Source organism: Vulpes vulpes, chromosome 1 (genome assembly GCF_048418805.1).
Source record: "Vulpes vulpes isolate BD-2025 chromosome 1, VulVul3, whole genome shotgun sequence".
Lineage (NCBI taxonomy): Eukaryota > Metazoa > Chordata > Mammalia > Carnivora > Canidae > Vulpes > Vulpes vulpes.
Genome location: NC_132780.1, coordinates 52,310,852 through 52,336,355, shown reverse-complemented (window position 1 = coordinate 52,336,355; position 25,504 = coordinate 52,310,852). Strand labels below are relative to the sequence as shown.

General features: G+C 40.4%; 1 protein-coding gene across 5 annotated transcripts in view; it reads left to right on the top strand.

Annotated features, from left to right (window-relative positions):
* The window catches only part of AKAP7 (A-kinase anchoring protein 7), a 125,207-nt gene that overhangs the window by 60,142 nt on the left and 39,561 nt on the right, over positions 1–25,504 (top strand). For all 5 annotated transcript variants that reach the window (XR_012002655.1, XR_012002658.1, XM_072764216.1 and 2 more), the window contains exon 7: positions 9,972–10,119. Coding sequence is in view for 3 of the 5 variants with exons in the window: in XM_072764216.1 (XP_072620317.1) it covers positions 9,972–10,119 (148 nt within the window). In the remaining 2 variants the exon portion in view is untranslated. The remainder of the gene's footprint in view (positions 1–9,971; positions 10,120–25,504) is intronic.

Genomic DNA, 25,504 nt, shown 5'->3' with positions numbered 1-25,504 from the left:
TGCAGCGGTGGCCGCCCAGCGCCCTGAAGCCGATGACCCGACTATGAGAGCACTCCTTGCCCCTCCTTGGCCACTGCCTTCCCCACAGCTGAATGTGATTATAGTAATTTGTTACATAACTTTGGGCCAGAATATTTCTTTTACAGTAATTTCAGGTTTGGTCTCCAGCACTCCTGCGAGATCTTACTGAGCAGTCCCCGGGAGGGTGTTCTGTGGGACTGCCCCTGTTGTGCTGCACCATTAGCCACGTCCCCCCTTTCCTACGTGTCCCCTTGCCATGGTTTAGTCCTCTTGGGTTCCTACTTCCCACCCTCCCTGACCTACCCTGATGATCAAAGGATGGAAGATAGGGTACCCTGTACCCTTGGACTTGCAACACAAACATCTCTCGAACTTCATTCAGTGGAGTTGTGTGTGTGTGCAAGGAGGGGTCACCTGGGAAGAAGCTGAATGGGTGTGGAAATCCAGCGGAGCAGGTGGTAACTGTTTGTCCTCCGTATCCCTGCCTCCCTACCGCAGGCACCAAAATGGTAATCCCTGTCGGTAGGGACAGGTGGGGTGGAAAGGAAGATGCGTGATAGGCTCAGTGGATATGGAAGGGGTGGGGTCAGGTTTGGCCAGGCTAGCTTGCCCACCACGATGGCCCAGACCAGCTGAGCCAAAGGAATATGCCAGTGCATGTGATTTTTTTTGTGTACTTTTATTCTCAGATGTGAATCCCCTTGCTTCTTGTTAACTTTTCCATTAAAAATTTATTTTTCTACCAAACGCACTGCTTATTTTGCTAGCCTAGAAGTGCTTCCCAAAATTTTGAAAAGGTACTTAAAAATTTTCTAAAAGAGAAAGTTGTGTGAAAATTCCTGATGAGTCTGGTATCTTTCTCTCTGTACCTTTTCTTGGAGAATATATAATATCATATTCATAGATATATATATACTGTCACTGAGTCCATTCGGGAAACTACATAATCCCTGTAATTCTGTATTTCAAGAGTAGAGATTTCAGGGAGATTTCACATCAAATGTGATTTTTTTTTTTTGAAACATCAAATGTGATTAAGCCTGAAATGAGGACAAAAGGAAGTTTCCAGTTGTATATTATATACAAAATTATTTTGCATAGCAATGCGTATCATATTAAAAAAGGAAACCATTGGATCCATTTCTTGCTCTACCTGAAGAGAAGTACTGATTTTGAAATTAGTTTAGGAAGTACATGGGATTCCCAGGTTGTATCTTTAAAGACTGTTTCATATGTAATTTTTTTTTTTTCCCTACCGAACTCTCTTTTAGCTAATAGGATATCCAGGGAATGTTTCCAACCAAATTGAGTGAAAAGGCATGCATCATTGGGCACCTTTCTACCTTGTGCCATCTCCTAACCTACAGCATGCTCAGTGTACGTCTTAGCATGGTTATTTCTTTCTTGCTCTTTCACTCCCTTCTTGTAACATCCCCTCGTTGGGACACCTTCCTCTGTCCTAAGTCATGTGTACAGAATAGGCCTGGGCAAGTGAGGTAGAGCGCTCTGTTGGGGATGATGGGGGTGGCAGGAAGAAGGAAGAATGTTGATGGGAAGAAAACCAAGGAAATTGATTAATTCATAAGATAGTGGAAAACGAAGTGAGTACTAGATGCATAGGAGTATGATGAGCTACAGAAACCTTCTAGGTCTTTCTTGCTTAATTTTATAAGGCTACAGTTAGTGATGCCTGTAGATGCATTAAAATATTTTGTCAGATATACAGCCCCTTGTATGCTATCTAAGTGTTTAACTCTTGTTTGGACCATATTTTAACCTTATAATTACTTCTGAAGTTCTGTCTATATAGACAGTCTGACCAATTTAGGTGAATGGTTTTGACCTCTGGGCTATAAAATCAGAATACATTCAACCACAATATATGTTTGTTGCAGTGTTACAGGACGAATTAAAATTGTCAGAATTTTTCTGAATGATTTTTTTTTTACTCTTGTGTTTCTTGAGACCCTGAGACTTTTTCACACCATTGACTTGCTGGCATTACTTCACGTTGGGAAGTATTGATTAGAAGGGAAAGCTATTGATTGAAGGAGGAGAACATTTTAGGTTAAGTTGTAAGTGCATAGACCACATATGGTGATAAATTTTGAGTTGGAGGATGTTTTATGTGTTATCTTTAGTTTATAGAAATAAATGGCTAAGCTGGTGAATTCAGAACACGTTGTTATTTGTTCCAAACAGCAAACTATTAGGAAAACAGATGTGATAGGGAAGAAGGCTGCAGCTGGTTGACATCCGAGGGACCACAGGAAGGTGTTGAGCCAAGCACACAGCTGGGCCGGATCACGGGGAAGGGAGAGTCCAACTGAGACTGAGCTGTACAGGGAGCCGTCTCGGGTGCCTCACTTGCAGGAGTCCTTTGTTTCAACGTGATGAGAAAAGCCACAGGCAGATATTATAGGACGCGCGTGGCCGACAGCGTAGGCTCTCTCATGCGGCTTGAGGAGGAACTCCGAAAACTGAGGTTTCCCAAGTGGTCGGAGAATGAGCTTGGAGCAATGGACTGTATTGTAAATAATGGTGTACTTTCCCAGGGAGCTGGTGACCTGGAGGACGGCCTGGATACCATCAAACTTGTTTAATAAGTCCTCAGTGTAAATGAACTTAATGTGGATTCTTCTGTGCTTTCTGATGCCAGCACCTCATGGAAAGAAACTCCAGGCGGCAAAACCGCGTATTCTCTTGGTGATTTCGTGAAGTGGCTTGTGCTGTTTGGAGTTCTATGTCATCTTCACTCCTCTTTGCCCCTTGAGGAGCATTTGGCTCCTCTCAAAGTGTTAAGATAGGTAGAAGGAAGTGTCAACAGTAGAAAAAGAACATAGAACTCCGGCAGCTCTATGTCTACTTATTACTTGCCGAAAGATGTAGTATTATAAATATTAGACATAATGGTAGGCTAAAGAGTTTCTGCTGTTTCTTTCTCTAAAGCCTCAGGATTAGACAAGGCAGTCATGCTAAAAGCAAATTTATAAATAGAGGGATTGAGGAGATGGCGTATCTAAAAACCCCATGGTGACGCTCCATCATAAAGTAAAATGAAGAATTGAGAAACACTGTATACTCAAATAGCTGGTTTAGAAAATGCAATCTCTGCCAATGTTTTACTCAATTATTTGGGTATTGGCAGGATAAGAAGAGTTCTTTGCATGGGAGGAGCAGGTAATTTTTTCCATATTGTAAGTAACATTTATGAATTCTTTCTCGTTTCCCTCTGTGGACTTCATTTATTATGGACATATAATTATCACTTGATTTATTAATATTAATGCAGCATGTTAAAGGCAGGTATTTTTAGAATGCTAGAGATTCCCAAAGTAATTCTCATATTGATTTTAGAAATATGATAGTATATATCATTATATGTTATGGATGATTAATAGTCTTAGAATTTTAATATTTTAAAGGAAATAGTGATGAGCTTGAGTATTATCATTCTGTTCTTTTCAATGTGTCTGCGTTCTCCTCTTGAATGTGGATCCACACCACCTCTCACTAGCTCTGGGTCCTTTGGTAAGTGACCTAATTTCTCTGTGATTTAGTTTCCCCTCTGGGGATAATAACAGCGTCAATCTCATGGAGCTATTGTGATTATTAAAGGAGTTAATAAAAGTGTTTAGAACAGTGCCTGCCCATAGTACCGTGTGAGTGTTTTCTATTACTGTGGTCATACAGGCCACAGAGCATCAGTTTTTTTCAGATTGGCTCAAAACAACGCGCAAGAGACCACATTGTCTTTTCTATTTTCCGTGCTCCTGCTTCATCACTTCTGAAGTTAGTGACAGGCGTGAGGCAGGGTGTCAGGGCCTCACGCAGGAAGCAGGTGCTGGTCGGGGACCAGAGCAGAGCCCAGGCCCCAGGGATGACCTGGGGGCGGGGAGAGGGCACGGGAAGCTGCCAGGCAGCTCCCACCCAGGGGTGCTGGACGCTGGGCCTGAAACCACCAGCAGCGCGTGTGCTGGGGCTCCTCTGTCCTGTGGGAACAGGCTGGGGGGACTGAGCCTGGGGTGGGGGGCTCCGTTACCCCCCTGAGAGGGGCTGAGGAGGGCTGGGGCTGACAGGAAGGCAATGGGCAGCTCTGTGCCAGGGGGGAGGGATGGAGCGGAGTGGAGTGCAGTGAGGCCAAGGGGTGAGGGAGGGAGCACTGAGAACTGCAGAGGAGGGTTTGCCTCCGGAAGGTCCCGGGTCAGCCTGTACGTTCCTTAGTCACTTGGAATTTCCAGGATTGACCTTTCATTAGGGGCAGGGACCCTTCAAAATGATGTTTGTTTTTTGACTGATGCTATCTCACTGCTGATGCATAAACTCTTGGGGCGCCTGGGTAGCCCAGTGGGTTAAGCACCCGGCCTGACTTCAGCTCAGGGCAGGATCTTGGGGTCCTGGGATCGAGTTCTGAGTCAGGCTCCACGCTAGGCAGGGAGTCTGCTGGAGATTGTCTCTCTTCTTCTCCGTCAGCGCCTCCCCCTGCTCACGCACGTGTGCACACGCACGCTCGCTCTCAAATAGATAAAATCTTTTTTATTAAAAATTTTTTTTTTAAATTTTATTTATTTACTCATGAGAGACACAGAGAGAGAGGCAGAGACACAGGCAGAGGGAGAAGCAGGCCCCTGTGGGGAGCCCGACGTGGGACTTGATCCCGGGACCCAGGGGTCACACCCTGAGCCGAAGGCAGGCACTTAACTCCTGAGCCACCCAGGGATCCCAATAAAATCTTTTTTAACAAAAGACTACCAATATTCTTTGATCAGCTGATCCCCAAAATGATGAATGAACCACTTTGGTATGGCTCTTAATTTATTTCTGAATTTTGGTTTCAAGTCATTATCACAGGAGACATGCATCTCTGTGTAGCCACTGCAGAACAGGAATAAACTATCAGGAAACCTAGCCGAGCTCCAGGAGTGTCAGGCTTTACCATCAGTAGGACACATAATTTCTTTGTCTGATATGCAGACTATTTATGTTTTCATCATGAAAGTTGTGATTATTATAAGATAACAAGTCACAATAAGAAATTATCTGCTACTGTATAAAAGTCTTAACTTTTTTTTTAATGAAACTGGCATTTCTTTGTTCCTCTAATCACAATAACTTTGTCATAGAAAAATTAAATTTTATCTTTCAGAACCTAGAATGACTTTCATATACAGATTGTTAACTAAGGTGAATTTTCATATTTCATAGCTTTCTTTACATCATTTATATTGAAAATAGAATTTGGTGCATAGTAACATAAGCCTGAGCCCTCTTTGGTACATATTAAACTATACACATCATTTAGCTAAATGTAAATGATACGGTGGATGCTTTCTGAGTAAATAGGTTCCATAATTTAGCAGATGCAGCCTCAGATGATTCTAAAAATACTCATCATGGTCTAAATGGCATTTTTCCTGGATTGGCTGTTTGGGTGCCAAGTTACAATCAAGAATGAAGTTCTCAGGGTTTAATAGTACATTTTATCAAGGATTATCAAGTGGCTTTGAACATCGTTGATAATTCTTCCTAAACCATGCCTGAAACTAGGCTAAAAGGAAAGTAAAACTTTAGTCATTTCTAATGACTAATTAAGACAGTCTTGAAAAGTTTTTCTGTTTGATGTTTCTTGCTACTAATTTATTGTTTGAAAGTCAGATATCTTATATTTAACTTCCTATTTTATCTTTCAGCGTTATGCTGCCTAATTGATAAGTCAGTTATATTGGGTAAAATTATAAATGCAAAGCCCTTGAAAATATGCCCTGTCTCGGCTAGGTTTAAGGCAAAAATAACATTCAAGTTTAGTCCTAGGCAGCCACCAAGCGTGTCCACAATTTCAGGGTTGCAGCACCCTTCGCCTGGTTTAGGTGAAGTCCCCCTATACATTGTTTCTCTGCACTTGAAATAGTCCCAACTCTTTTAGCCTTTACAGGTCAATTTTTCTGGCTTTAACTATTTTATTTTTTTGGTAATTTTTTTGAACTCTTTTAATGTGTTATACTTTCACTGATCCTTAAATACAAAGTACCTTGGAAAGGGCCTGACCTATGAAGGAGGGAAGCAGAGAATAATTTGGGGGTCCTAAAACATGAAAATCGTGCTAACCCAGTCTTTTTAGCTTTAAACTGGAGAGTACTGTCTCTGGGACTGTTTTGGAGGCTCAGTGGATGCATTCAGAAAATAGGAAGGAGTGCCTTGGAGTGCCTGCGTGGCTCAGGCCATGATCTCAGGGCCGTGAGATTGAGCCCTGCGTCAGCTCCGTGCCCAGCACAAAGTCTGCTAGAGAATCTCTCTCCTTCTGCCCCTCCTGCTTGGGCTCTTTCTCAAATAAATAAATATTTTTTTAAAAAAAAGAAAATAGGAGCCTTCTTAGCCTTACCCTGAATGATATCCAATTTTGATATGCTCATCTATTTTCTCAGAACGATAGTTCTTTCTCTTCTTATGAAAGAAGAACACGACCTGCTGCATCTGGGTGGCGACACCGATTCAGATGCATTTTATTAGAAACGATGCCTATTGCTATGGGAAAAAGACCCTGGGGAAAAAAAAAAGAAGAAGAAATATATCGCCGAACAGAAAATTCCCTAGAGAACAAAGATCATGTTAATATTATATATCAGACCAAGCAGATTCTTATCTATTTCTAGGCTCTTTATCACTGAAGGTGTTTTCTGTTCACGGTGTATAATTTCAGTGCCTCCTAAGCCAGGCCTTTTGAACCACAGTTCTCTCTATAAATTATGACTTAAAGAATGAATTCCATTCCACCCTCTAATAAAAATTCACTCCTTAAAGACTCATGTTGGAAGTCATCTGTGAAGAACTCTTGCAAAAATAGTTGGCCCTTACTTTTTTTGCCAAAATTAAGCCTCTCGAATGGTCACTGTTCACGTTTCCCTTATTTCTTACTTTAAAGAAATCATGACGTCTTACAAAGCCACACCGGAGGTGCCGGCAGCTGGCCAGCGCTGGTATCTTGAAAACTGAAGTTCCTCTTTTCCCTGCAGGGTCATGACGGGTCTCCCGCTGCTGGCCCCAGGGTGACACCAGCCCGCTGCCTCCCCAGCCAGCGGGCCAGCACACGCTGGCGTTTCAGACCCATCAGAATGGCCAGTTTCTGTTTACTCAGAACCTTTATAAAGTTTCTGAAACCGTATCTCTCCTGCAGTTCCTTAAAAGTCACTAATAATATATATGTGTTATCATATTTATCATATCACATAAATATGTAGCCTTTACTCTGTTTCACTGCTTTGAACGCTTTTATAAGTTCACTTATTTAGTCCATCTCCCACTTGAAGTAGGTTCCACTGTTAACCTCATTTTACAGACAAGGAAACTGAAGCAAAACCACGTCCTGAGAAGCAGCAGAGCTCATTGAGCTCACACATTTCCACTGCCCCCAGCAGGTGCTCTGAGGCCCTGCTGCCCGCCTCCCTGAGCCCCGAGCGTCCCCGGCCCCACTCCAGCCGGCGAGTGAACAGCGTCTGATGCCGCCTTTGGAACTTGATCTGCATTTGTGACGATTATTTCGTAAGCACTGTTCGTGTCCAGCAGCGAGCTAAGCACTGGGGGGGTTTCAGTAAATACACATCAGACCAAAATCTTTTTCCGTGCGGAGCATACAGTCGAATGGGGAGGGACAGATAATGACACCCCTGAGAGGCGGGCACGGTAGATGTTCCAGGATGGCAGAGGGTGGTTCGTGCTGTGGAAAACTGTACATAGTGTTTAGAAGGAGGGAAAGGAGGGAAGGACCTGGAGGTGCGCCTTCAAGGGAGTGGCCAGGCGAAGTTCTCCTCAGAGTGAGGTTGGAGCAAGGGCTGCGGGGAGGCAGGAGACGGGCCACGAGGGGATCTGGGGAGACCATTTCCAGTACCCAGGTCCCAGGGGATGGCACTGGTGTGACCAAGGAGGCTGGGGAGGAGGCCAAGGAGGCTGGGGTGGAGGCTGGGGAGGAGGCCAGGGAGGAGGTCAGGCTGAGGGGAGGCTGAGGAAGGAGCAGGAGCCGAGGCCCAGGGAGCACTGAGCGGGCAGGGCAGGACCTGGTGGGCTCTCCTGGGGCAGTTGACTCTTCCTTTGAGGGCAGTAGAACCGATTGGGGAATTTTGAGCAGAAGAGTGACCTGAGGTGATGCATGTTTTTATAGGATAATTCTGCCTGTAGAGGAGGTGAGGGTGGGAAAACAGGGGCTGTTAGGACGATACACGTGAAAGATCGGGGAAGCTCAGACAAGGGTAGCAAGAGAGTGGTGGCCATGAGTCACAGGTCGCGGGGAGAGCCAACGCTGTTGGATCAGAGGGGACAGCGAGAGAAAGAGGGGACTCGGGGACACCCCAGGGCTTTTTGCCTGATCAGCTGGACTAGAGTTGCTGTTGAGTGACCTGGGGGGTCTGTGAATGGAGCCGGTAGGAAAGGTCAGCAGCTCAGCTTGGATACAGAACAAGAACATACATCCACAAAAACATGTTGATTACAGTGTTAAAAATTAAGGGCAACCTAAATGCCCTCTAACAATAAATAATTTGAATGAATAGATCAATGATACCCCCATACAGTGAAGTACTATGGAAATTAAAATATTAAAAATAGGGTGCACATCTGTATATTATTTATTGATGTATTAACTGCAAAAATAGCTGATTGCTAAATCATGGCTCAACCATATTTCTATAAAAAAGAAAAAACGTACTTTGTTTCACATAGGAAAAATAAAATACATAATAAAATTTTAGTAGTTGCAGTGTGGGGTGATTTTATTTTAATTTTTTTGTTTTTACATCTTTTTAAAACTTTTATCAAAGTTTTTTTGTGAATAAAAAGGGAAAATATATATTCTAACTACATTATAATATTATTTATTTAAGTATGATCTAAATAGAATATATGTATGCATAGAAAAAGACCTGAGGGGTGGAAGGATGTACTCGTAGTGTTCATATATTTTCTGTAAATGGCAGGGACATGAATGATTTTTCTTTTTCTTTAGATTCTTCATATTTTCTTTTTTCTTTCCTTTTAATAGATTTTATATTTTAACTAATCTCTACACCCAGTGTGGGGCTTGAACTCACAACCCCTAGACCAAGAGTTGCACACCTCACTGACTGAGCCAGCCAGCTGCCCCTAGATTCCTTATATTTTCTGATTTTTAACGAACAGCAGGTATTGCCAGGGTAAAATTTTTACCAATTATAAATTGAACGGAAAAGCGCACACATGGTCAGTCAGTGAATTTGCCTTGTAAAGTACTGTACCTTCACATTACGGACTGTGTTTGGGTCTGTGAGGCTGGTGGGGGGGGACCATTACATAGGCAGGGGCGGGGGAGACGTTCATTCCCACGTTTTGGGAAACCACAGAGACAACAAGGTTTCCCACTGTCGGTTTTCACCAATCACCCCCTTCCTGCTATGGAAGGTACTGACAATAAGGAGGGGCAGATAGAGAAGGACTTGGGAGATGCACTGTCCCCTCCTCCAATTCAAATAATCATTAACCGTCTTCAAATGACTCTTATGTCAGAAGTTTCAAAATTGCATACATCTTATTAAAACATTTTATACATTATAAAATATTAAGATCTATATCACTTTTAAAAAATTCATCCATTTCTCCATTGTTGATGATTACTCTTTTTTTTTTGATACCTCAAATTTCAACTTGATATACCTCATTATTTCAGAAGCTTAAAGCATATGAGGTTCTGAATGCCACCTAATTTAAACCCAATACTCTTTGATGATTTTTTTTTTTTAATAATACAACTCATCCTAGAGAGGGAGACTTAAAAAACAGATTCTACCATTTTGGGGTATCCGTCTTCAAATGCCTCTAGGCAGAACTAGATACCAAAGTATAATGTCACATTCTAAGACAGATATAAATATGAACTAGCTGCCTCGATGGAATGATTGAGTGATGTGATTTTGTTTTATCATTTCAAGGGAGTGAAAAAAATCGACCCCAAATTCTATGAAAAATTTATCAGTCACAGATTTGGAGAAGAAATGGTACATCGCATAGATCTTTGCTCCATGCTAAAGAAAAAACAAAGTAATGGTTATTATCACTGTGAGTCTTCAATTGTGATTGGTGAGTGCCATTTAAAAATTACTTATTATCTTAGTTTTGATTTCTTCAGCATCATTTCTTTTGGCAGATATTTAGGGCTAGTTGTATGTATTTTTCTCTGACATATTTTTGGAAATATTATATTTTGGCATTAGTACATTGGAAATTTTATAGAACGCATTTATTATTCACTGTGGTCAAGATTTTAGTACCTTTAGTTTTTATGTTTTTGTGCTTTATATATAATGAAGTCTTGAAATATTGATTCAAAATTCATTCCAGTTTAATTTTATTTCATGAATATGAAGAAAATATTGTCTTCAGTGAAGGCCTATGTGAACACACCATCCCACACCAGGCATTTTCATGTTTGCTGCTTTTAATTAGGAATAGAATATTCCAGGCTAAGAAGTTTCACTGTGAGAAGATAAAGTCTAGGTGGCCTGCAAAGGTTGAAAACTTGTCCTTCAATTTCCTCCCCAAAGGAAACATATTTTGTGGGGAAACAAAGATTCATACGTGAATGCTTCTATCATCTTATCAGGGAGTTGGCTTGTGACTGAGACAGAGTCATACACAATCATGTTTCCAAGTGGAAAGTTTACATCAAACGGAGATTTTTTTTTAACCAAAACAGGGCTATTCTGCAGTGTTGAGTGTATTCAAAGGAACCTGATCTGTTGTGATGCAAATGTGCTATTTCAAACCCAGGCAGCATTCTTCTAAGATGGTGAACTTCAAAAAAAAAAAGTAAAAAAATAAAATAAAATAAAATAAAATAAAATAAAATAAAATAAAATAAAATAAAATTGTGAACATCAAGACAATCTGATTGTATGGTTTTGAAGTAACTTGACAATACTCAAAGAAGACAAATACCTGTATCTAAACATTTCATGGTCTTCATCAAGATAATGTCTCTCCACATCAGCTTCAAGAAAACCTGTGGAAATATACATCCTGAATTTTAATATAAATTCTCAGTAGAGCTCTCTTCAGAGAAGTCATCACTTTACCTTCCAAAGATCTTAGCTGTCTTAAACGGAAGATTTTCAGTATGTCATTTGAGTTCATATTCTGAAACATTTCACATCTCTTTTAAGGAAGATTTTTGTGTTTTCAGAATCTTGGTTGGAGAGCTGTCTTCCATCGAAGTTTTGTTGAGGACCAGACATTTCTGTTTAGGTTCATTGCAAAGGGCAAATTTAAGACTTTCTTGTGTAACACAGATGTTGGGTAGCTGTCCACGTGTACACAGGTTAGGCCAATGTTGAAGGAGAACTCAGTGTTCTTCCTTGACTCTCCTACTCTTGGATAAAGAACAAACAAAAAAACCCCAAGCAGTATGTATATTTTCCTGAAGGTATCCTGGGATTGGTATCATAGCATGTATCCCCTACATTGCCTTAGGACAGCTCTGTTCAGCTCACCCCAAATCACAACGTATCAAACAGTGATTTTTTTTTTATTGCTCTTTTCAGCCTACTCTTAAAAATTCCCCTTATTCTAGGCAATATCTCCAGATTTTCCCCTCAGGCTCCTTTATCTCTCATGTTTTCTAATGCAGAGCAATTTAGCTTCTTTTAAACTCCACCAATCTTGTATCCCCATACTGATCATTTAATATTATTTGAAAAAATGGTTTTTGCCTATTACAAATGCTCTACTTTTTCAGTCGCATTTTGTGATGCCAAAATGAACTTTAAAATCATATTTGCATCTGAAATGATAATTATTATGTTATAATTAACCAACTTTAATACACACTAGAAGTCCTTTATTTGCTGTGGATAGTTATTGATTTTTCTCTATCTTAATCTTACCTGAGTTTTGTAACAATATTTAGGAAGATTCAGGACACTTTCTTTGTGAATTTCATTTCTTGATCAGATTTAATTTTTTTTAAAATTTGATCCTAACTTAAATTTAAAGTCTGTTTTCTATACCTTGAACCAGTATTTCCTTGTGTTGATATCATATTATATTAATAGAGTGGGGCAGATTTCCATTTTTAAGATATTTTGCATTCAGAATTCTAGGGTAGAAATTGGGTTCAAAGACTCTAAGAACTGTCTATAAAACTTTGTTTATAAAACTTTCTCTGTAGGTACATAAGTGGATTTTTCTGGGGAGAGAATTCATTAGGTTTGCATCATTTCCTATGTCTTAATTTGTTAATAGTGCATTCTTGTAGAGAACTAGATTCCAAATCATGGATTTTCTTTTCAGCTGTCTCAATTATGCCATTTAGGACATATTATTATTATTATTTTAAAAACATCAAGAACTATATGCTTCATTTCCAAGATTTGTCATTGATTCTTTTTCATATTTTCCTTTTCTGTTCTTTGCTTCATGGATGCTATGCTTTCATTTATCTCTTTGAGGATTTTAATATAATTAATTGTTAATGTTCTTTTTGTGTATTTAAAAATATTTTATTTCATTTTTATTTTTAAAATAAATTAGATATATAATATTGTATAAATTTAAGGAGTACAAGGTTTTACTTTGGCATTTTTATGTGTTGTAATATGATATTTATCACATTACATAATTACAGTATAATATTTTTGTCTATATTCATTATACTGTAATTAGGTCTTTATTGCTAATTTACAAGTAGTAAATAAGGTATAAGTTTGTACACCTTAAAATACTATTAATCTTACTCTCCTACCCACCAATTTTCTGGGAACCACCATTTTATTGTTTTTTACAGCTTTATTAGATTCCATCTATAAGTGGTATCATACTGTACTTGTTTTTCTGTGAATTACCTTGCTTAGCAAATAATGTGCTTGGGGCCCATCCATGTTGTTGCAAGTGGAAGGATATCCTCCTTTTTGATGGCTGAATAATATTCCTTTGTGTGTATGTACCACATCTTTCTTATCCATTCATCCATTGTTGGGCATTTGGGTTGTTTTCATATTTTGGCTATTGTGAATAATACTGTGATAACCATGGGAGTTCATATAGCTTGTCGAAATCCTATCCTCATTTCTCTGGGTTTATATCCAGTAGGGGAACTACTGGGTCATATGGTATTTCTATTTTTAATTTTTGGATGAACCTCCATATTCTTTCTTTCTTTTTTTATTTTTATTTTTATTTTTTTTCTTTCTTTTTCTTTTTTTTTTTTTTTTCATATTCTTTCTTATAGTCATTGGACTGATTTACAGTCCCACTAAAAGTGCATAAGGGCTCCATTTTCACCATAGCTTTGCTGGCACCTGTTGCCTCTTGTCTTTTGATGATAGCCATTCTTACAAGTGTGAGGTGATACGGCATTGTGGTTTTGATCTGCAGTGTCCCTAATGGTGAGTGACATTGTCATGTGTCTGTTCACCATTTTGAACAAAAATACAACTAATCTGATTTTTAAATGGATAGAAGAGCTAAATAAACATTTTTCCAAACAGGACTTTTCATATTTTTAAAATCGCTAGTTCCTCGCGTATGAATTCTTCTATTTGTTGGATCTTTTGTGGCACTCCCTTTCTTCTAGTACTTTTTAGGTTTTGAGAGCTCATTGTGTTGTACTTGTGTGGTTTGGCAGATATCTCAGCCCTAGATGTCAAAGCCCTGCTTTGAACTGGATTAGAAGCTGGCAACAGCAAATCACCCTTGTTAATAAGGTGTTAGAATTTATTATTTTTGTGTCTTTTATCAGTTTCTGAAGGTTCTGCTTGTTTTGTTTTGTTTACAGTAAAGACAATTCGCCCTTTGTCATATCAGCTCAAATATTCTCCTGATTTTATTTTACATTTAATTTTGGTCACAAGGCATTTTTCACAATAAATATTCTTAAGTTTTGTTAAACTATAGATTAAAAACTCTTCTGTGATTTCTTTAATTCTAAGAGTCATCTCCAAATCAGGGATTTGATACATACTCATTTATATTTTTTCCAGTGCTTTTGTTGTTGCTTTTGCATTTGAGCTTTTAACCTACCTGATATGATCATTAATATAAGTGCTCAAACCCAGAAGATTAATACAGAAATCTAGTCACTAAAAGTGAGTATGAAGCAGAGATTTCATTTTAGCAATATATTTTAAAATATTTTCTAGATCCCAACTCTGTGTTCCAGAGATCATAAATTAGCAGCCTTTCATTTTTTATTTCATTGCACAGAGTTCTGCTTTATTTTTTTCTAATTTTAATAACTTGCCAACATTGGGGTAATTTTATGTAAAAAAAATCTGGGTTCCCACTGTCTTCTGAACAGTCAGAAGATGTGACACTAGTTCTACATTCTTGCATGGTAACAGTTTTCTGGATGGGGCCGTCGGCACACTGACCTTAGAGGTAGCTGCCTTTTATTGCCCCCTCACTGTTGTTCTTACCATAAATTTGCTGAACACATTCACACTACATGCTTGGCTCCTAGAGACATCTTCATTTGGATTTCTCCTGCCAGTTATTGCTGTTCTCTGTGCCTGCTTTATATTTCCAGGCCGAGCATTTTCCTCTCCGTCTTCAACCATCATACACCTCTATGTGAGTGTTAGGGAAGTTTGATAGGATATGGAGGTGATGTTCATATTTTCAGATACCAGAAAAGGTTCTCCATTTAGTTCTCTCATAGTCCAAACTTTGGGTGAAATTATGCCTACTTAATATTGGGCTCCAACTCATTGTAAACCTAACTGCATTAATTGGCAAAAATTCAAACTTAGAAAGAAAAAAGGTTTTCTTGGTGAAACCAGGAATGAAACATGGCTCAGATACCCTAGAGTGGTAGAAGCTGCTCTCAGTGAGCTACTTACTAGAGTTGGGTGAATTAATCTTTCTCCAGGCAGCTGTATTCCTGTTGTATTTCCTTAGGGAAGGGAATTGACTAAATGACACCCTTTGTAAGGTTGACGAGCAATTTAATGCTTGCAAAGACTAGTTTACTTTCAGACGTATCTTAGAGGAGGCAGTGGGGAATTTGGAAAGGTCTAGAGGTTTTTGTTTTTTGTTTTGCAGGCCAGCATATTTTGTTATTACTTTTGTAAGTAGAGGTGGAAACCATTCTTTTCTGGGAACCTCAACTATTTTTTTATTTAAATAATTATTCAACATTGATTTAATGAGTGTTATTAAGCACATACAATGCATGTGTACATCTCTTTGGTATCGTGAGATACAGAGAAGTCCTTAAGAGTGATGATAGTCAGTGGGCAGTGAGAAATGGAGAGGAAGGAGGAATAGATGAACAGGGGTTTGCCCCTAACAGTAGTGGGCTCTGTGAGGACGCAGTGGAAGAAGCTTAGGATTTTACCTTCTAGTGTGGGGGTGAGGAGAGCTCGGAAGAAGAGGATGAGACTGAGTAGACAGATGAAGAGCAGGGAAAGGACACCTTCCAAGAGCAGCAGATGTGATTTATGGGGGAGAGAAGCAAAGGGTTGGGGAGCAGGCTGGAGGCAATATTAGTGAATGGAGGCACACTACAAAAACTGTACTGACTGAACCTGCAGTCTAGTTAGCAGAGGGAACTATGGCAAGGAGCTTGCTAGGTTTGTGTAGAGGAGTAGGTGGAGTAGGAAAGGAGATGCACACAGTCAAACATACTGAGACACTGGATACGTAATAAAAAAATACTGAGTAAGTAGATGTGGGATAAAAGAGGATGCAGTTTAGTACTTCACATAATGACAAAGGATTGGATCCTGAAGATAAGGCTTTGAATTAGTTTCAGACTCTAACACAGAGGCAATGAGGGGGTTAGGCTTGGGCCAGCCATTGACTCAAATAGAAGCATATAGTTGTGCACAGATACGGTTATAAGAGAAAAAAGGGTCATGATTAGGTAAGTTAAGTCGATGCAGCTATAGTCAATCCAGGCTGTATCCAATGCCCCCCAGGTCAGACCAGATTCAGAGATACCAGCAAGATATCAGATTCAAACTCTATGGGCTGAAACACTATGAGAAGTCTAAGTGATGTGAGTCAATGAATTTATTCCATCCAAATGTATCTTACTTGAGAATCCCCCTTTAGAGACCTGGACGGCTGAGACAGTCATGTCAGTCTTAAAAGGTTTGACTTGGTTCACCAGGGGATTTCTAGTAGTTGTTTCTAGGTGGTGGTTCAGTCAGAAGATAAAGACTTTCGGGGGTACATCTGGGGAAATCCTCAGCTCTGACTTTGATGGCTTTTTTTTTTTTTTAAAGATTTTATTTATTCATGAAAGGCCTAGAGAGAGGCAGAGACCCAGGCAGAGGGAGAAGCAGGCTCCATGCAGGAAGCCCGATGTGGGACTCGATCCCGGGACCCTGGGGCCACGACTGGGGCTGAAGGCAGATGCTCAACCACTGAGCCACCCACGCGCCCTGACTTTGATGGCTTAATCTTCAGTGAGTTTTCCCCTTAGGACAGAGCTCCCAAAGCACGGAGTTGTCCGCTTCAGGATTTCACCTAGTTAAGTATGTAGGTATGAGGGTCATCTTTATGGAAGATAATATTGTCCATGTAATCGACCCATTGGCTGTTGCAGCATGAAGGGGGTAGAGGGAGAAGGAAGTCAACAATTTTTCTTCCTTAAGTGAAAGACATAAGTAGCACAAAAATCTTAGAGCTTTCTAGAATCCTTCCAATCTGAAACTTAGATCAACGATAAATAACAAATTTTTAAAATGTTTATTTTGGAAATATTTGTTTTGCTTAAATAACATGTTCTCTTGAAGGTCCGCTTTGTGGGAAGGAGTATTGGCGATAGACGTATGCTTGACTGTTTAGTTTTCTCATGTGAACTATTTACTTTTTGCTGTAGAAAAATGTGCCTCACTGTGCTTATCTAAGAATGATTTAATGTCCTGATAATTTACAGAGCTGCACTTCCCTTGGGTTTTAAATTCTTTTTTTAAGATATATTTATTTTAGAGAGAGAGAGTGAGTGAGCTGGAGGAGAGAGGCAGAGGGAGAGAATCTGAAGCAGATTCCCTGCTGAGTGCAGAACCTGCCATGCACTTGATCTCGTGGCCCTGAGATCATGACCTGAGCTGACATCAAGAGTCAAATGCCCCACTGACTGAGCCACCCAGGTACCCTAATGTGGTTTTCATTGGATGTTGTGTAATGAAGTATGTCAAAATATGGAAAATCTGCATAACTCAGTATTTTTTAAATGACCAATAAGTGTTATAAAGATGTGGATAGATAAAAGATCCTCTGAAAGTTCAAGATACCAAAATATTTGACTGTAAAGAATAAGAAAAGTTCTCAAGTTTTAAGATTCCATATTGCAGCTCAACTTTAAGAAACTACAGGTTGTTGAGTTTCGGTATGATATCAAAGAAGACTGTCCACGATTATCTAAAAAGGCTATTATTCTCCCCTGTTTAAAAAAATTGTATCTATGTGAGGCTGGATTTTCTTAGGCTGTAAATGAAACCACATATTGCAACAGACTGAAAGCAGAATCAGACAAGAGGATGAAGTTGTCTATGATTATGCCAGACATTAAAGAAAATTGCAAAAATGTAAATTTATGCCATTCTTCTCACTGTAAAGACTTTTTTAAAAAAACATTTTTTTTTAAAGATTTTATTTATTCATGAGAGACACAGAGACAGAGAGAGAGGCAGAGACACAGGCAGAAGGAGAAGCAGGCTCCATGCAGGGAGCCCGACATGGGAATCCATCCCGGGCCTCCAGGATCAGGCCCTGGGCTGAAGGCGGTGCTAAACCACTGAGCCCCCCGGGCTACCCTATAATGACTTTTAACTAAAAATATAGTTGTTTTTCATAAAAATGCTCTTAATAATATTTTATTACTTATCATATGGATTTACATTTTGAAATGAGTTAGTAAATTTTCAGAAAATTCTGTTTTAATATTGAATATAGTAAATATTGAGAATCAATAACCCACATAAGCCAAAGTTCTTTGGGCAGGAAGATGGGGAGATTGTTAGTAATTTTTAAGACTGTAAAGTGTTCCTGAGGCCAAAATATTTACAAATTGCTGCTTCAGTTCATGTTCCAAGAAAACCATGAAATCCTCAGACAACTCTCCAAACTTAATTACTATTATTATTTCTTTATGGAGAGAGTGCATGGGAGCATGAGTGGGGGAAGGAGAGGCAAAGGGAGAGGGAGAGAGGAAGAATCCTAAGCAGGCTCCACACTCAGAGCAGGAGCCTGACATGGGTCTCGCTCGGGACCCTGATGAGCTGCGCTGAAATCGAGAGTTGGACGCTCAATGGACTGAGCCACCCAGGTGCCCTGCTCCAAACCCAGTTTTGATCAATACTTCCAACCTTTCCTCCCAACAAATTAATTTTGATGGCTGCACAGCTATCTACTATTTTCTCCATCCCTCTTTAGTTTCCATTTAATTCTGTGGTAAAAATGTAACAAGTGCAAAAATACCCCGGACTGACAGTAGCATATCTATACAAATGACTCATTTAAAAATCCTAATTATTTGAAATTGAGATTCTATAATATAGAATGTCTCTTTTGTGGTGGGCAGGACCAAAAAGTTTGCCTTGTTTTCTTTTGCACAGGCTGACAGGGAAGATGATTAAGAAAATTTCATCTCTGCTTAGACCAATTAAGATGGATCTATTTTGAGCGTGTTAGGAGAGGGAGAAGTGAAAAGACAGTTTATCATCTGAGAAAACCGTACATTTTTTTTTTCACTTGAAAACTTGAGCAGTTGGAAATTTCCTCTGTTCAAAATTATCAAGTAAATTAATCATTGCTGAGTACAGAGTATTTAATTATTTATTTACTTTCTGACACAGAAATTGAGTGACCATGTTATTGATCATTTAAACGTACCCTTGTGAGGGTACTAGGCTGGGATTTAAAAAAAGGAAGAAGAAAGAAAGCCAAGACTGTCCAGGTTTGGCTGCGACTGTGTCATCTTGCCTCGAAAGCAGAATGCTCTTGAAAAAGGGGAGCCTTTGATGTGTTAAAATTACTCAAGGGCCCATATTGTTCCCTTTCCTAATATAACTGTCCTCCTCTTAAGCATTTCTTTGGTGAACTGTGCCTTCTAAAAAGAAAGTGTTTGAAATTTCATTGTCATATACCCTTAGTAAAAATAAAAAAGCAACTGATAATTGGAACTCTCAGCTTATTTCTTTACATTTGCTTGAGTTAGAGGAAGCCTCAGATTAAGTAACTGAGAAAATTAATCTTAGTGATGGCTTATTGTATTTTAACTGGCGTATCAGCTATTAATCTTGATGCTAACACAAAGTGGAAGCTGCGGCTCAGGCTATTTTGAAAATGCAACCATCTGTTGGCCTGGTTTCAAACCTTACGATTTATATTAGGTGCCGTAGGAACCCTGCGTATTAAAGGAGCAGTGCTCTGCGGTGAATTTAACGATCTGACAATAAGCATCGGTGTGAGAATGATGCAATAGCAATTTATGTTATTTTATGATTTACTTGTAGAGCCTTTGGTTTTAATTGTATTTTAGAAAATATGAAAGTAAATACTGAATTTCTAGTAAAAAGAAAAAAAAAACACTACGTGGATGATAATATTAGAGTGCAGAGTCCGTGATCAAACCAAGGCAGTAAGATGGGCTGTAAAGCTAGTGTAGGAGACCCTTCTGGTTGCCAAAGGTTATGACTCACTAGCCCATCGCTTGACTGAATACACGTTTTCACCACATTAGTTAATGGTCTAAAGGTGCTTAGTACGGTGCGTAACACATAATGTCATAAAAGTGTTAGTTAGTCATATTAATAGCTGTACTAGTAATATGTCCTCTATGAGCTGTGGTCCTATTAGAATGCTTATCGCCATGGTATGCTTACTGTCCTAACATCAGAACACCCATTTCAGGTACAGACTTGCGTTACCCTTAATGCTTTCCTTTAATGGCCTGTGATTAATATTGGTGCATTCAAGAAATAAAACGCATGGATATATATCGTGCTTTTAACTTATGTATTTAGGTAATAGTTTCCATGCATATATATTTATGTCATTTATATATGTAAGTACAACGGGAGGATAAAAAAAACTTCTCTTGATTTTTTCCTGGCTGTAGGAAAAACACGACGAAGTTGGCGGCCTGTCCCCTTTAGTGGAGTGTGGTTTTGTAAAACCCAATTTGATAATGTGACAAAGTCACAGGAGACAAATATGTAAAGCTCATGAAGTTTATCTCTGTATCAGCGGAGCACTAAGGAATTAAGAGAGGATGCAGAACAGTGGAGGGCCAGTGCCCGCGCTAGGGAGGGAGAAGCACAGGGACCCAGACGTTCCCAGAGTGAGACAGACCCCCCAGCTTGGTAGCCTTGCGCGCGTGACTCAATGGCCCTCACCCCAGTGTAACGTGGGCTTATAATGATGGTCTGCTCGTGAGGATGCTGTGGCAACTGGATGAGTTACTGCAAGGAAAGCACTTCACCTCGTGCCTGACTCACCTCCGCGCTCACTCACCGGTGCCCATTGTTAGGGCCCATTGTTGCCGTGTTTATTACAAAGTGTCAGTAGAATTCTTTTTCCTTTTTTTGAGATTCTGTTTATTTTAGAGGGAGACAGAGAGAGGGAGAAAGAGCAGGGGGGTGGAGAAGAGTCTTAAGCAGACTCCACACTGAGTACAAAGCCTGGTGTGGGTCTCAGTCTCATGACCTTGAGAACATGACCTGAGCAGAAACCAAGAGTCGGTCACTTCACCGACGGTGCCACCAGGTGCCCCAATGTGTATAGAATCCTAATGCCTAGGACAGGGAGGGCTGAAGAGGGAGTTAAGGGGAGGCTTAGGGGTGAGCGTCTGCCTTGGGCTCAGGTCATGACCCGGCAGGTTACGGCAGGGGAGAGGTCTAGGAGGGCTCCCATATTTGGGGTGTGACTGCTGGGTCGATGGTAGGGCCCTCACCAATGTCGGGGATAAAAGAGAAAACAGATTTTGGAGACAAGAGGATGAATTTGATTTTTGACCTATTAGACGTATTAAAACACCTGTGGCCCAGTGAGGTGACTTTCCCCAGAGGAGATGTGGGGCATAGATGACCCTTCCGGGAGAAGGACTTAGGATTCGGCGGCATTAGGTGCGAAGTTAAAGCTGTGGGTGTGAATGACGTCACGGAGGGGCACTGGGAGCCTGGGGCGTCACACCAGGTTAGCACCCAGGGTGACTGTTGCGGAGGGAGGAAGGAGATCTGAAACCAAGGGCCTAAAATAAAAGGTGGTGGAAGTTGGCTAAGCAAATATGACACATCTGTTCATTGTTTCTTCTTGGTCTACGGGATCAGGACAGCTGTGGCATAAAGACGTCCCCTCCTGGGGACGCCCGGGTGGCTCAGGTCATGATCCCGGGTCCTGGGAATGGGGTCCTGGGATGGAGCCCCGCATCTGCATCCCACTCCCTGCTCAGCCAGGAGTCCGCTTCTCACTTGTCTCTGTCCCCACTCATGCCCTGTCTCTCTGTCAAATAAATAAGTAAAAATCTTATATATATATATATATATATATATATTTTAAAAAAGTGCTCCTTTACGGTGCAGGTTTGCTTCTTTTGCAGAGAAGCTTGTTCTGGTAAAAACAGACCACGAGGACTGAAGATCGGAGTCTACTTGTTCCCTGGGAGGCTTGTCCCCAGCTACGGGGTGACATTTAGTTTTGCTCTTTGTTTTTTCCTAGCATGGCATTCTTTTTCAATTATCTACTTTTTAGAGCTTCTAACCTTTCCTGCTATGCAAAATTATTCATTGGCCCTTTCACTAACTCTACTAAATCTTAATTGACCACCAGCAGGTCATGGTCATCCCTTGTCTTCCCTCCTCCCTCCCTGGGGGGTGACATCGGCCACAGGCTTAGGCCTGCTGGTGACTGATCCCGTTCTTCCTGCCCGGAATCAGTTTAGGAAGTGGCATGTGACCCAATTCTGATATTTGAGGGGAAACCTACTTGGGGCCTCAGACAACAATCTTTTGGGTGAGACCTAGAGACTTCATCAGGAAGAGAACGTCATTTTTTAGCTGGAAATTACGGGGTATGCATGTGACGCCAGTACTTAGCCGCCATCCGAACCAGGGGACCCCAGGGACTGACGAACATAGGTACCGTGTATGGGCGACCGGAAAGGTGAATTTCAATCTTGTTAAGCCACTGCAGTAACCACCTTCAAGCCACTCTGTTCTCTGATTATAGGAGATAACGAGTTTATTTTTTAACTGTTTGAATCAAGAGTTTTTTGTTACTAAGCAGCTGCGTGCACCAGATACACATTTTGGATGTGAAATAAGAAATGTATTAACAGAAAATAGTCATAGTGATGTGATGTTGGGGTTCGGGAGTAAACGGTCAAGAAAGAATTCTTGGGACGTTTTTGGTGCAAGAAAAGGTGATTTTATTAAAGCACAGGGACAGGACCTTTGAGCAGAAAGAGCTGCACTGGGATCCTGAGGCGCTATTGATTATCTACTTTTAAGTGGGGAAAAACAGAGATAAAGGAAGTCTCCAAAAGGATTTTCATCTGTTAAAGAGGACCTACGGGATCCCCAAGGTCACCTAGCTAAGACCCAGCTAATGCCAGGCGAAGGTTGTTTTTTTTTTTGCCTCTAAGCAAAGCACTGACATTAAGGCAGTTGTGAGTTCCTTGGGGGGATATCTCCAGTACTTGTCCTTGGGACTGCAAAGGTGTAAGGACATTTAAATTTATCTACATTTCTTTTGCCTTTGGTTTCCACATTGTCAGTATTTTGGTTTTATGGGTATTTAAACTTTTTTTTTTTCAGTTTATTTATTTTAATAATCTGTACACCCAAATGGGGATCAAACTTCCGACCCCGAGATTGAGAGTCACTTGCTCTTTGGATGGAGCCAGCCAGGTGCCCTGGTTTTATGGGTATTTATTAAACAACAGTCATCAAACGCTAGAAGTGTCCATAAACAGAATGAGCACTGACATCATGTAGCAGAGGAATGTTACCCTGGGCCAGCAGATCACGGCGGGTACTGAGACCTGCCAAAGCCAATCCTGATCTCACCGCCTTTCATCTACTATAAGAGAATTTCCTTTTCATTATTTTGGGATTTAATATCATTCTTCCTCATCCCTTTCACTGTTATTAGAGGGGAAAAAAAATTTGAATAATAGTGCATGGAGTTATTAAAGCACCTTTTATTTGAAATCTTTCAGTCTTTTATATAGCAGGCAATGTGACTGTTGTCTTGCCCAAGGTCAAGCAGTGGAGCACTTTTATTTTATTTTTAAAAGATTTTATTTATTTATTCATGAGAGACACAGAGAGAGAGAGAGAGGTAGAGACACAGGCAGGGGGAGAAGCAGGCTCCATGCAGGGAGCCTGACGTGGGACTCCACCCCGGGACCCCAGGGTCACGCCCTGGGCTGAAGGCAGATGCTCAACCCCTGAGCCCCCAGGGATCCCAGTGGAGCACTTTTAGAGCTAAAGATAGATTGAGGATATTCCAGATAAAGAATAATTAGGAACTGTGAAAACCCCCAGTAAATAAGAAACCATTACAACCAAGTTTTTGCTGTTTACATTGTTAAACTGTGAATAAAATCTACTCATTGGGTCCTCCTGGCTTTCCTGAAATACATTTTTCCTTGCTGTGAAGGATGTTGCTTTGTCTCCGAAAGGCTCAGGGCATTAAAGGATTAAAAGCAGTTGAATAAGAAGGCAGCTATGTCAGATAATACAAATACTGGCCAGCAGATTAAGTATATTCTTTGCTTTTTTTTTAAAAAAAGAAGGTTTTAACATGCTATCATTTAACTTGTCCTTGAGTTAAATAACTCATGTCGGGTTTTGTGGTTTCATTGTTAATGCCTGAAAAGAAGGACAGTGTGGAAGCAGGCCTGAACCGCAGCTAACTGGAGCAGACGACTGTTGCTGGCCTTTGTTCTGTTGCTGCGTCACCTTAATAGAACCGTCCAGTGGGACTTACCACGATGCCCCTGCCCCTCCCGCCTGCAGATGTCTGCCTCCTACCCCGTCTGGCCCTGGCTTTCTCTCTCACTTATCCTCATCTCAAAAGTTAACTTCACCTCGAGAGCCTCTGTGGTCATCATTATTAGCACACACAAGTGCTTAATAAATAGTGGCTGCAATCAAAGTGACCTGATAACATGGTATAATAGAGATTGGAGGCGTCCTAGTAGATCATGTGACCTGTCAGCCCATCCTCCAGGCTCCTACCTCAAGAGCTCTACTATTGTCTGTTCCCTGAGCAGGAAGATAAGTTCTCCTCCCTAATTTATTTCTTAGCAATTAAGGGAAGGGCCACGACTACATAAATTGTTTAAAGTTGGGGGGCAGCCCGGGTGGCTCAGCGGGTTAGCACCTGCCTTTGGCCCGGGGCGTGATCCCGGAGATCTGGAATCGAGTCCCACGTCGGGCTCCCTGCATGGAGCCTGCTTCTCCTCTCTCTGCCTCTCTCTCTCTCTCTCTCTCTGTGTCTCTCATGAATAAATAAATAAATAAATAAAATCTTTAAAAAAAAAAAGAAAATATGAGTAACATGGTAATAAAACAATATTCTTGGCTTCCAAATTTCATAGTTAGATCAAGGTTCTTTTACTTAGTAAATTAAAAACAGGATTTGCCATGAGATTTACAAGTAATCCATAAAGTTTTTCAGTTACAACTTTTTCAGCCTCTTTTCCTTACAGACATTCATAAGAACAGCTCTCAAAGATCAGTATTTAATCATGTAGCTTCAGAACCTTGCCCTTTGGTTACAAAACGGCTGCAAACATGTAGCAGGAGGTAAAGACTAGAGGAGCAGCTGCTGGGTCTGGGTGATATATGCTTTGTGGATTGATTATCGAGAATTGAAGTTTGGTTTTCTAAGAACATAGAGAAACAGAATACAATATTGAGTATATGCATCCAGCCTTCTTCAGGCCCTGATTGACTGTCTTTTGGCACCCCGATGTCAACATAAAAAATTGCGATAGATTCCAGAGCATCCCGATTTTTATGAGTCACGTTTTCATGAATTGTCAAGCATTTCTTGAACTTACGTACATTTTCACTGAAACCGTGACATTTCTTGGCATAACAGTTTCCGTAAGTGTGCCACCTGCTGTATAATGAAATCTTCCCAAAGTGTGTCCCTTATGCTTGAAGGCATGTCTCCTGAGACATATCCCTCCTAAGAGGCTAAAATTATTTTTTCCTTCTCTTTACACTAAATGGTTTAATGTCCTCTTTCTGTCTACTCTGGTTAATAAAGGAACATTTACTTTTTTCTTTCCTTTCTCACGCGTTTCTGTAAATTGTCAAACCCAGCTTTAATTGATGAATTGGAGGCCTCAGAAGAGGTGGTGATCTGGACAGCTTCATAATCTTACAGTGAGACTTATTCTTTACTTTGAGTCAGATTTTTATATAGTGAGGCTGCTCCGAAATTCAAATATATATGTTTTCAGATTGAAAATAATGTCACCGAGTGATACAGAGAATAGAGTTTG